The 12,035-nt window shown below is 42.5% G+C and overlaps 1 protein-coding gene, 1 long non-coding RNA gene and 1 other non-coding gene across 7 annotated transcripts; 2 read left to right on the forward strand and 1 right to left on the reverse strand.

Annotated features, from left to right (window-relative positions):
* Positions 1-4,108: 4,108 nt before the first annotated feature.
* Positions 4,109-5,137, reverse strand: LOC105011545. 2 transcript variants are annotated; one of them, XR_828089.2, is made up of 3 exons: positions 5,034-5,137; positions 4,845-4,905; positions 4,109-4,187 (listed from the first exon to the last, which is right to left on the reverse strand). It is a non-coding gene; the product is annotated as an uncharacterized LOC105011545 (long non-coding RNA). The 2 variants fall into 2 exon arrangements; XR_828088.2 differs by having other exon boundaries at positions 4,845-4,908.
* A 117-nt stretch (positions 5,138-5,254) lies between these two features.
* Positions 5,255-11,415, forward strand: LOC105011544 (elongation factor 2). 4 transcript variants are annotated; one of them, XM_020049307.2, is made up of 14 exons: positions 5,284-5,352; positions 5,463-5,621; positions 6,537-6,751; positions 6,863-7,044; positions 7,296-7,507; positions 7,849-8,027; positions 8,402-8,507; positions 8,750-9,002; positions 9,086-9,281; positions 9,377-9,743; positions 9,854-10,207; positions 10,356-10,538; positions 10,801-10,933; positions 11,074-11,415. In XM_020049307.2, exons 3-14 carry the CDS (start codon positions 6,570-6,572, stop codon positions 11,265-11,267), a joined length of 2,541 nt encoding a protein of 846 aa, XP_019904866.1. In that variant the 5' UTR covers positions 5,284-5,352; positions 5,463-5,621; positions 6,537-6,569; the 3' UTR covers positions 11,268-11,415. The 4 variants fall into 4 exon arrangements, with proteins under 4 accessions (XP_010869939.1, XP_019904866.1, XP_019904867.1 ...); XM_020049308.2 differs by having other exon boundaries at positions 5,285-5,352; positions 5,518-5,621; XM_010871637.3 differs by lacking the exon at positions 5,463-5,621 and having other exon boundaries at positions 5,255-5,352.
* LOC114839683 lies at positions 8,605-8,673 on the forward strand. The gene has a single exon (XR_003782071.1). It is a non-coding gene; the product is annotated as a small nucleolar RNA SNORD37 (small nucleolar RNA).
* Positions 11,416-12,035: the final 620 nt, after the last annotated feature.

The following is a 12,035-nucleotide window of genomic DNA, read 5'->3' on the forward strand; positions in this document are numbered from 1 at the left end:
TTGTCTTGACCAGGACCACACCCCTAAATGCATTGAAGCAACTGCCATGTGATTGGTTGATTAGATAATTGCATTAATGAGAAATTTAACAGGTGTTCCTAATAAACCTTTAGGTGAGTGTATAACACATCCAGCCCAAAACAAGGTTTAAAAAGTTGTTATTGGCAAAAGTCCCAGAATGCATCTTTAATGAATATGGTATACAGTAATCAACATCAGTTCACCAATTTCTGAGCTCGTAAAAGCAATAATGTTTGCTTACAAAACAATCCCCATGAAAATTAAACAATGATGCGGTTCATTCAAATATCTGATTTAAATCAATCAATTCAAGGATTACCTTATATTCTCACAGTTTATATTCTCACAGTTGATGTAGGGGGAATTCCATTACATTTCATTCCCAGATTTAGAAGGCTCCACCAATTGTTTTAGTGTGATTTTTCTGGGCTTATTTATAAAGTGTAGAGTTCCAAGGCAGGCAAATATTTATAACAAAGCATAAGGAAACAATGATATTTACTAGTTTATTAAAACATACTTAAAACTTTTCCAAACTTTCCACCAAGATATACAGTGGGGAGAACATGTTTTGATATACTGCCGATTTTGTAGATTTTCCCACTTACAAATGCAAATCAATTATAAAGAAATCCTACAATGTGATTTTCTGGATTTTTGTTTTAGATTCCGTCTCTCACAGTTGAAGTGTACCTATGATAAAAATGACAGACCTCTATATGCTTTGCATGTAGGAAAACCCGCAAAATCGGCAGTGTATCAAAATGATGGATCAATTAAGGTACAAGAATATTTTAATTTTACTCTCCGTCATATGCTACATGAGTTGTCTGAAATTTCTAAAAAGGGATCCCCGGATGAATGGACAGGAAGGACAATGCCTGCCCGTCTGAGTGAATGACACGCGTCATGCAGATGGAATGCCGGCACAGATGGACAAAAAGGGGCACTTGTTGAGTCGGAAGGGAAAGGGGCAGTGGCTCAAGCCCCTCTTGGGTATGTTTAGTCTGTATCAGTTTTAAAAAAATATAAATCAAAAGGCATTAGAAATATCCTCTTTGCTTCCATGAAAACAGTCCCTCTCCCGCCTTCCTTGCTCGCTCGCTCGCTCACGTACAAAGTGAATATTGTTGTTACCTCGTCTCTGCCGTGTGTAGGATCACTGCCAATAACTAAGATGGCCTTCATATTGTGGCAGGATTACATTATCATTATTGTTCTTTTATCTGATGGTGAATGGGTCCAAAGGGTAAAAAACTAATCTTAGCCTGGAAGTTGCACTTCTACGTTATTCTAACGTCTGAAAAAGCAATTTAGTTATCACTAAGATTTTGTGGCTTCAGAATTACCCTTCTGGATCAAACTTGACGTAACTGGTCATCATTCCTGTGAGGCTGAGTTAAAAGCAATTAAGGCTACATTTGGCTAGGGTTAGACGTCATTTTGCTTATCTCTAAAATGGTGCTACCTACTGTAAAGGGCCAAAGCCTTCATATTACCCTACTCCAGGAACATGGATGGAGATATTTAAAGCAATAACATTCAGCATATGTTTGGTCTTGTTATTCTCTGTTTCTGAATAGTTTAGAATGGTCCTGGTCTACACACTCATAACCTGTCTACGGTCAGCTTCTGGTTAAAATTAAGTCCCATAATTTTAATCACATTTAAAGTTTTGAATAGCAGCATAAAGAACTGCATTTGTATTGTACAGATGTCTCAATCGCAAAGTACATGTAAGAATATTGAAAGATTATGCAAGAAAGCTCTCCCAAAACGTTAAATTCTTGCCACCTTGTTCAACCACTAACATTAGGTCAGAATGCTGTGTTTGGTTTCATGAGATATAACAAGACCCATGTTGTTCAAATGGTAAGCTTGGATTGTAAAATAGGACGCTTTGCTGCCACAGGTCCTGGACAATTCACCATCATTAAAGGACATTTTTAATTTGAATTCTGCTGTGTATCAGAGAATTCGGATGGAGAGTAATAGGCCATTTGTATGTGAGTTGAATTTGAACTCAGAACAAAAAAGGAAGTCTGGACTCAGCACAGAGGCACCACCTGCTGGATGACTTGACCAAGTGGCATGGCAACTGCCAGACACTGCGTTCAGAAATAATACAGCCCTTGCTGAAATGAGGATTGGTAATAGGCCTATTAATTTCCACATTCTTCTCAACATAGTCCATTCCTAACTATAGTCATGGCCCTATCATTAATCAAGTCATCAGAAATTAAACATTGGCTGATCTCCCTGATCTGGTCGATTTATTGTTAGTTATTGAATATGTGATTAGCAGCAATTTAGTTATTTACTCCAATGGTTCTCAAATCTTGCATGTGGACCCCTAGATTCCCACAATGAATGAAGCGGGGATGAATAGCAATCCACTCCTGTATTTATTAAAAATGTAAATAGCACTCAACAAATACATAAATTAAAAAGGTGCGAATTGTTGTCCATCAACCCCTGATTCTGAAGAGGAAAATTCTCAATATCATAGTAAATTGAGAATTGGCCCTAAACAATTGCTTAAGGTGCTTTCAAACAAAAAATTAACATGTGTGGTTAAAACTAGACCATATTCATTCGGATCACAACACTTACCGAACTGAACGTCCTGTACTGAATGGTATGGATACGTATAAACCCCAAATGGTCATCTATATTTTTAGTATCCGATATTTTCTTATTAATTGCGGTATTTGTGCCTGTGTTACTGAACGTCTCCTTGTATTCCGTCTTTGTTACAATAACAGTTAATCACACACTTCCCGTGACTTGTAAACTTGTAAAAAACTACTGAAATCATGAGAAACGTTTACAAACGGAAAAGGACTTCATCATATTGACCGTGCACTAAAGAAATAAAAACGCCTTTGCTGCTAAGAAAGCCAGGTGTCATTCAATTTGAATTCCATCACAGAGTTAAAGGGGCACTATGCAAGTTTTTACACCACCTATCGTTAGTGAGTTGAATATCTGTTATATAACTCCTTTAGGACCTGACACTATCGTTACTATGAGCATACTGACCAGTCTGAAGCAGTGTCACCTTCAACCGTCGATGCTGGAGAAATGAACACAGACTTATGTTTTATATGGGGTCGAAGATGATGGGTCCTTTCCATAACTATAAAACACTGAATAAACAGAGTAAACGGCTAAACCAATCAAAACGTCACCTGGGCTATCTACTGCGTTAGCTGAATTGCCATATTTCAGAGACTTGCTGGCTTACTAGTGAACATGAAACCATAACCATGTTCGCTAACGCTAACTGGAACAATAATGTGCACATTTTGACCAGTTTGAACAAAGCTACAATTAAGAGGCAATGTAATTGCTTCTTCCGAGCAATTGTTGCTTATGTATTAGGTTTGGTCAAACAACCCAGAATGCATGTTTGTTTTTTTCTTTATCTTTTGCAGAGAACAGTATGTTATAACACTATTTTCCAGCAGCAAATGGAATCAAGGATTGTCTGCTTGGACACAACTTAGCTAGCTAATATTAGCTTATCATCTCGACCAAAAATGCCAAATCCAAATTCACCCTCATTTTACTCCATGCTTTGTCTGATGCTTGCACTGCTTCTGTATATTTTAGTTTCTGGAGCTCTTGATGTAGGCCTACATGAACCCAAACAAAGCTTGTCATTGGCCCTCTCCTCACACACCTTCAAGGAAGTACACACCTACGAACATCCCGGCCTTCTATGTTTTACTTGCAACCATGGCAGTGGGGGTAGTGTCAGACCTGACACTCTGACAGAGACTGTTTTTTAACCTTAAATGATGATGTGCAAGGGTTATTATGGGATATTTTAAATTGAAAATGCTACATCAGTTTATTATAAGGTTACTCAGTTTATTACCGGTTGTTTTTTTGTTGTTGACATATTTCATCAAATCACCCTTAATCTATATAATATATAAATGTTTTTACAATACAAAAAGACATGATTGGATTCTCACTGTTTTAGAGGTGATAAAATAGTTAGAAATGGACATAAATAAACAAGTCAGTGCATAACGGGAAAGAAACTAGGTGCTGCAAGCTTTGAGGAACCAATTGAAAGCGGGGGAGTGTGTTCAATATGAGCGGATCTTCCCTGACACGGGCTGCAGATAGATCCTTCTCAATGCTTGTGGTGTTCTCTGCAAAAGACAAACTGGTAAGCATTGTGGTTTGTTTGACCAAACCTAATGCATAAGCGACTATTACTCGGGAGAAGCAATTACATTGCCTTTAGCTAGATTTAGCCATGTGCAAACAGATCAAAACATGCATATTATTTCTCAGTCAATGGTCTTAGTACTGCGCTAGCTAGCACACTTAATAAAGGTTTTAAGTTTGCAAGCTAGCCATCAACAAGTCTCTGAAATATGGCAATGCATTTAATGCAATGGATAGCCTACATGACATTTTAATGGGTTTTGATTTTTACTTTGTTTATTCTGTGTTCCGTAGTTATGAAAAGGGCCCATCAACTTTGACCCCATCTAAAACCAATGTCTGTGTTCATTGCTCCAACATCAACAGTTTGAGGTGACACTGCTTCTGACCGGTCAATGTGCTCGTAGTTAGTAATCGTGCACCTTTAAGCCTTAAAACAAAGAATGAGAATAAATGCTTTGGACAGTTGAAAACTGATGAAGAAAAACCATGAAAGCATACAAAATGTGCTTTTCTTACCTTAATGGATAGGTATATGATTATTTGTTCAAGGAACTTAATATGGTCATTTACACATTTTTACTTTGAAAAAGGATTTGTAATTTTAATTAATGTATTTATTATTTGTGGAACATTACCTTAAACTATTCAGGTCACCGATGTGTCCCATGGTCATGAGAATTAAAATGACTGCAACTTCTGCTGACTGACAAAACATATGGCGAACAACTAGATCAGTCAGTCTCAATTCACCCATAATACATTGCGATTTGGATCCTCTCGATCACCGCCAACAATGCAGTGAACCCCTCGCCAGTGATAGTTACCTTTGTCAGCAATGTGTCAAATAGAACAGCAATTTTGTACGGCTAGGGTCTTGCTTGAGATTAACAGATTTAAATGTTTCGCTCAGTAGCAAAATGCAGACAAGATCGTGTAGGTCAAACAATTAGGGCGTGTTCTCAAATTCGTGTGTCTCTGCTGCCAGTTCAAGAACGAACATTACGTCTTTACGCAGCACGCCCGGAATATAAAGCCGTGCCTGTTGACGTAATCAGTCTCTTCCCTGCCTAGGCCCTCGTGAGGTGGGCAGTGTATCTGGTGCGCCTTTTCCCCTAAGCGAATCCATAACCATCCGTCAAAATGGTGAGTTGGATAAATATTTTCTATATGTTAATAGTTGTTCAACGTAGTCACGATATATGCAACTTCAGTAACATATTGTATTTGTGTCGATGTTTGATGAAAACCAATAGTATGCGGCAATGACTTGGGCTTGGAACAAAATGGCACCCGTTTTATTGTGAACAGACCTCTTGCCGCAGACATCCAAGTGGCGCTGATAATGTCGGTTTTCACTTTGATCATGTCCACGTCAAAGATGCCACCTTTACCTGTCATGTCTTTACAATCAGGTACCAGCACGAAATTACGTGTGGAATTGCTTGTCAGTCTGGTTTTGTTTCCATGACGATCAGTTTTCGTGTTGACTTGCATTACAATATTGGCCACGTCGAATTGTCTTAGTAGCACTATCGTTACTGTAGCTGGTTTACGAAGCCATGTCCCTTCAATGCTGGTTATTGGTCCCATACGTCGCAAATATTTGAGCTTACACCCTCTGCTTTGTTTTCGAATGTTTCGTTAGACGCTGGCGAGTTATAACGTTAGCTAACCGGCCGTTAGATTATGTTGGAAGAATACCACGCGAGCTACAATTACCGGCATGTCATAGCGGTAACTTACACGTGGCCTTTTCCGGCTGCGCTGTCTGAGCAATTTGCTGATTACTGTAGTTCTGCTTGAGTTTCTGTGCCCCATTTTTCAATCAAGAAACATGTTTTAATCTAACTAGCCAAATAGCTTGTGGCTGCAGACATTAAGTACCGTAGACGTTTTTCTGACTACCACGCCTAGGCCAACTTTTGCCTTATGGCTCAACGATTGCATAGTTACGGTTGGCCAGCTCGATAGCCACCTCACGTGACAACTAGCCAAACAGTCCAGGACAGACTCCATGCCATCCTTTCTAGAGACATCGTCATTTACTGCTGTTTGGCTGTTTTCGTAATTGCCTGGCAGCTAACCAGCTAGTATGCTCATTATTGTCGGCGTGTGGTCTCTACATAGACAATTCAATTGCATCAGCTTCAGTAATTATCCGCTGCCTCAATGGTGTGTTTTCCATATGTGGGACCTGAATTGTCACAGAATATATTTATTCCCAGTTTTAAGAGCTTGAATGTCATTGTGGCTATTTAAATAAATAATTACAAAGGTAATATGACTGATCTGGAAACTCCCTATACTAACCTTCACCCCCCCCACAGGTGAACTTTACCGTAGACCAAATCCGTGCCATCATGGACAAAAAGTCCAACATCCGTAACATGTCTGTGATCGCGCACGTCGACCATGGTAAGTCCACTCTGACAGACTCGCTGGTGTCAAAGGCTGGTATCATCGCAGGATCCCGTGCCGGAGAGACCCGCTTCACTGACACAAGAAAAGATGAGCAGGAGCGCTGCATTACCATCAAGTCAACGTGAGTATCCTCCTGTTGACTTGCTTATGTTTCTCCAGACTGGGGAGAAATTACTGATTTCAGTGTATATATATATATAGTACATTAACAGCCCTATTTATTTTTCTGAAGCGCCATTTCCATGTACTACGAGCTCTCAGAGAATGACTTGGCCTTCATCAAGCAGTGCAAAGATGGTTCTGGATTTCTCATCAACCTGATTGACTCACCTGGCCATGTTGACTTCTCTTCTGAGGTCACAGCTGCTCTCCGTGTAACTGATGGAGCCCTGGTCGTTGTGGACTGCGTGTCGGGTAAGGAAGCGGACTAGCGTCGGAGTAACATCGTGACAAGATCATGCCATCATTTTTTCTCCAGAAATGAAAGCATGTTCTTTGTTTTTGTGAACAAGTATTTCTTTATTTTCAGACATCTCATACAGGATGTCATAGATGCTAGGTTCCATGATTAAGAGGTATATTTCAAAAGGAAGGAGTCGGCAACAAACCAATCTCTGTACAAAATGTCCCTAGCTCACCAGCAGCTCTTGTCCTTCCCTGCTTAGGTGTGTGTGTGCAGACGGAGACTGTGCTCAGGCAGGCCATCGCTGAGCGCATCAAGCCGGTGCTGATGATGAACAAAATGGACCGGGCCCTTCTGGAGCTGCAGCTGGAGCCTGAGGATCTGTTCCAGACCTTCCAGCGCATCGTGGAGAACGTCAACGTCATCATCGCCACCTACGGAGAGGACGAGGGAGGACCCATGGGCCATATCATGGTAAACTTCCACTGGCTGCACCATGCCCTGTCAAATGGTTTGGTCTCCGTTGTGGTGTAAGGGCATATGTAATGTTACCCATTACAGATTAAATGGGTCTGGAGGGATGAATACTTCAGGGTTTTTTTCTCTCAATGTGACTTCGGCTCTAAGTTTGAGACCTGTCCTTTTAGTTAAAAAATAAAATAATAATAACATTGCCAATTTGGTCCAGGTGTGACTGTTCCATGCTGTACTCTGTTGTACAGTAATGTGTACATTGAAAGCATTTCTCTAAATTCTACCTGCTGGGGTTTAACTCTGACCATAGCAGTGAGCCTGAGTATGACTGTCTTTTCCAGATTGACCCAGTTATTGGAACTGTTGGCTTTGGGTCTGGGCTCCATGGATGGGCCTTCACTCTGAAGCAGTTTGCTGAGATGTATGTGATGAAGTTCGCAGCCAAGGGGGATGCACAATTGGGTCCTGCTGAGCGATGCAAGAAGGTGGAGGACATGATGAAGAAGCTGTGGGGTGATCGGTGAGTACACATTACTGTGGACCTTGTGGTTATCTGACACTTCTTCCTGAACTAGGATTTATAAAGTCAATACTAATTTAATGTGGTTCTCTGCCATTGTTTTTGTTCTGGGTATAATGTGAAGTTTGAGAACTAAGTCGACTGAAGTTCACTCTTGTCATTAGTCGTACTTAACACAGTAGTTCATTGGTGTAATTACAACTATACCAATTGTAATTAAATGTTAATCGGTAAATGGTGAAACACAGTGAATAGGGATGTGTTCAGTGAGGCAAGTTTAGACATGAGCTCTTCATATGTGGTGTGACACTGAAGTCTGGTTGGGAATGCAATGTCAATATTTTAATAAATTATATCAAACTTTAAATCTTCAGGTTCTTTGACCCAGCCACTGGCAAGTTCAGCAAGTCTGCCACTGCCCCTGATGGAAAGAAAATCCCCCGTACCTTTTCTCAGCTTGTCTTGGACCCCATCTTTAAGGTGAGGTGGCTAAGGGTTCTGAGTTAGGACCAGTGAAATTGAGACCGGCTATAACTTGTGATCTGACCATAATGCCATATTTGTAGCTTTTAGTGCTTTGAGTGATGACTTTAAACATTCTTCACTTTGACCTGATTGTCCAGTGATGATAGACTTCAGTCTGACATGCATGGCAAAGGTATGAGCCACCAGAGTTTTATTGTCCATCTTGCTTAGCCTGTAAACCTTTGGTTGTGCTCCAGGTGTTTGACGCCATCATGAACTTCAAGAAAGAGGAGACGGCCAAGTTGATTGAGAAGCTGGACATAAAGCTGGATGCGGAGGACCGGGAGAAGGAGGGCAAGCCCCTGCTGAAGGCTGTGATGCGTCGCTGGCTGCCTGCTGGAGAGGCCCTGCTTCAGATGATCACCATCCACCTGCCCTCCCCTGTCACCGCCCAGAAGTACCGCTGTGAGCTGCTCTATGAGGGACCTGGTGATGATGAAGCTGCCATGGGTGAGAATCCAATATCCCTACATGCTGAGAAACATGGCCCTACAAAATGTGTATCTTTTTTTAAAACAACGGTTTGCTCTTAGGTATCAAGAACTGTGACCCCAAGGCTCCCTTGATGATGTACATCTCCAAGATGGTGCCCACCACCGATAAGGGTCGCTTCTACGCCTTTGGCCGTGTGTTTTCTGGCTGCGTTTCCTCTGGCCAGAAGGTGCGCATTATGGGACCAAACTTCACCCCTGGAAAGAAGGATGACCTCTACCTTAAACCAATTCAGAGGTATAACACAAGCTACCATGAAAGGAACTTGAGGTGTTAATCTGAGCATACAGAGAACAATGTTCATACATAGAGTAAAACAATTTTCTCATTAGGACCATTCTGATGATGGGGCGTTACATTGAGCCTATTGAGGACGTGCCATGTGGGAACATAGTTGGTCTGGTTGGAGTGGACCAGTTCCTGGTGAAGACCGGGACCATCACTACCTTCGAGCAGGCCCACAACATGAGGGTGATGAAGTTCAGCGTCAGCCCTGTGGTGAGAGTGGCGGTGGAGGCCAAGAACCCGGCTGACCTACCCAAGCTGGTGGAGGGCCTGAAGCGCCTGGCCAAGTCTGATCCCATGGTGCAGTGCATCATCGAGGAGTCCGGAGAGCACATCATCGCCGGGGCTGGAGAGCTGCATCTGGAGATCTGCCTCAAGGATCTGGAGGAGGATCACGCCTGCATTCCATTGAAGGTGAGTCACACTCCGCTTGTTACATAATCGCTGTGTGACTTGTTCAAGGGTGTCAACTGACAGTGTGGCACAGATTCAAGTGATTAAATGCGGCCTTCCCTCCCATACAGAAATCTGACCCAGTGGTGTCCTACAGGGAGACTGTGTCTGAGGAGTCTGACCAGATGTGCCTGTCCAAGTCTCCCAACAAGCACAACCGTCTGTACATGAAGGCCCGGCCCTTCCCAGACGGCCTTGCCGAGGATATTGAGAAGGGTGACGTCACCGCCCGACAGGAAATGAAGGTCCGTGCTCGTTTCCTGGCCGACAAGTACGAGTGGGATGTGGCTGAGGCTCGTAAGATCTGGTGCTTCGGCCCAGACGGTACCGGGCCCAACCTGCTGATGGACGTGACCAAAGGAGTCCAGTACCTGAACGAGATCAAGGACAGCGTGGTGGCTGGCTTCCAGTGGGCCACCAAGGAGGTAAGCAGACCCATGAATGTAGGAGTTTGTTCACATTGGAGACTGAAACCGACACTCCTTTTTGTTGTGCACACTTCTGATTTATGTCAGTTGGGAAGAGGAGAGCGTTGGTGCTGATTGCCTAACTTGCCCATGGTTCTGTCTCCAGGGAGCCCTGTGTGAGGAGAACATGCGTGCCATCCGCTTTGACGTCCATGACGTGACACTCCACACAGATGCCATCCACCGTGGTGGTGGTCAGATCATTCCAACTGCCCGGAGAGTGCTGTACGCCTGCCAGCTGACGGCCCAGCCCAGACTCATGGAGCCGGTCTACTTGGTGGAGATACAGGTACCCCATGCTTATAATGCACAGCGTCTTAATGATTAATAAGAAGTCGGTCTGTGATGAGAAATCATGCACCACGCTGAACATGTGATGGATAAACCCATAAACCACTTTTCTGAGACCTGAATTGAGTTTACAGCCGAAGGATAATTGTTGAAGTGCCAGAGTATGAAATTTTACTGTATTATTACTGCTCAGCTTTTCTTTTTACTTGTGTTAACAATGGAAGAGAACCATGTTAACCTGGTCTCCGTTCTCCCTGTAGTGTCCTGAGCAGGTGGTGGGAGGCATCTACGGTGTGCTGAACAGGAAGCGTGGTCATGTGTTTGAGGAGTCTCAGGTCATGGGAACCCCTATGTTTGTTGTCAAGGCCTACCTGCCTGTCAACGAGTCGTTCGGTGAGTGAACTGCCCCCCAAATCAAATTGTGGCTATGTAGTTAGATTTGTTATTTGCAGTTTCCTGTGACCAAATTTGGAATTCCAAGTGTGATGACAAGTCTGTCCAAGGTTAAAACTGAACTCCTCTGTTCCCCCCAGGTTTCACTGCTGACCTGCGCTCCAACACTGGTGGCCAGGCCTTCCCCCAGTGTGTGTTTGACCACTGGCAGATCCTCCAGGGAGATCCTCATGATGCTTCCTCCAAGATCGCCCAGATTGTGGCTGAGACGCGTAAACGCAAGGGGCTTAAGGAGGGCATTCCTGCGCTGGATAACTATCTGGACAAATTGTAGAAGGCTGCCCCTTACTTCTCTGCCCGCCCTCCCTCCCTCCAGGACTGTACAGATCACTATGAGCACTAACGTTTGCCAAAAGGAATCATCATGAAAGGAACATTAGGAAAAATTGTAAACCATAAACTAAATAAAAATGTAAAACAAACGTTGCTTGCTGGCCCTTTATTGGGAAAGGGTGGGGTTAAGTTTCCTGACTGGTTATGAGCACTGGTAAATCCAGTAGGTTAAAATTGTTATTGGCCTCCTTTTAAATGGGGGGCTAAGGGCTGTTATAGCATCACTGATGACCTCAGACCTTCATTGCTCCTCTCTTGGTTATATATGCTACCACAAACTCCCAACGGTGTGTTATTGCCATTATAAACTAGTTATCAGCCAGTCAGCATTCAGGGCTGAAACAAACCATTTAATTACAGTAGGTAGATACTGTAATTATTTGTCTACACGAGTTCTCTCACCTGTGAATTCTTTGACTTTTCCTATACTGATAGATGGCTTATGGATTTTAACTGAAGTTAACTCAAATACAGTGAGAGCTAATGAAAAATATAACATTCATTGAATTTAGTTTGATCATAAATTATTTCAGGGATATTTGGACATTGGTTGTACAGTCAACACTGTCTAGAAATGTTCTAGTATGTCAAGTATTTGCACAATCAATTTCATCAAATTACACACTTAGCCTGAAATGGGAGGCTTAAAAAATATTTGATTTAAATCAGACTGCATCTTTAACGATCCTTAGAGGTGGCAATAAGTAAA

This window comes from Esox lucius, chromosome 8, assembly GCF_011004845.1.
Source record: "Esox lucius isolate fEsoLuc1 chromosome 8, fEsoLuc1.pri, whole genome shotgun sequence".
Lineage (NCBI taxonomy): Eukaryota > Metazoa > Chordata > Actinopteri > Esociformes > Esocidae > Esox > Esox lucius.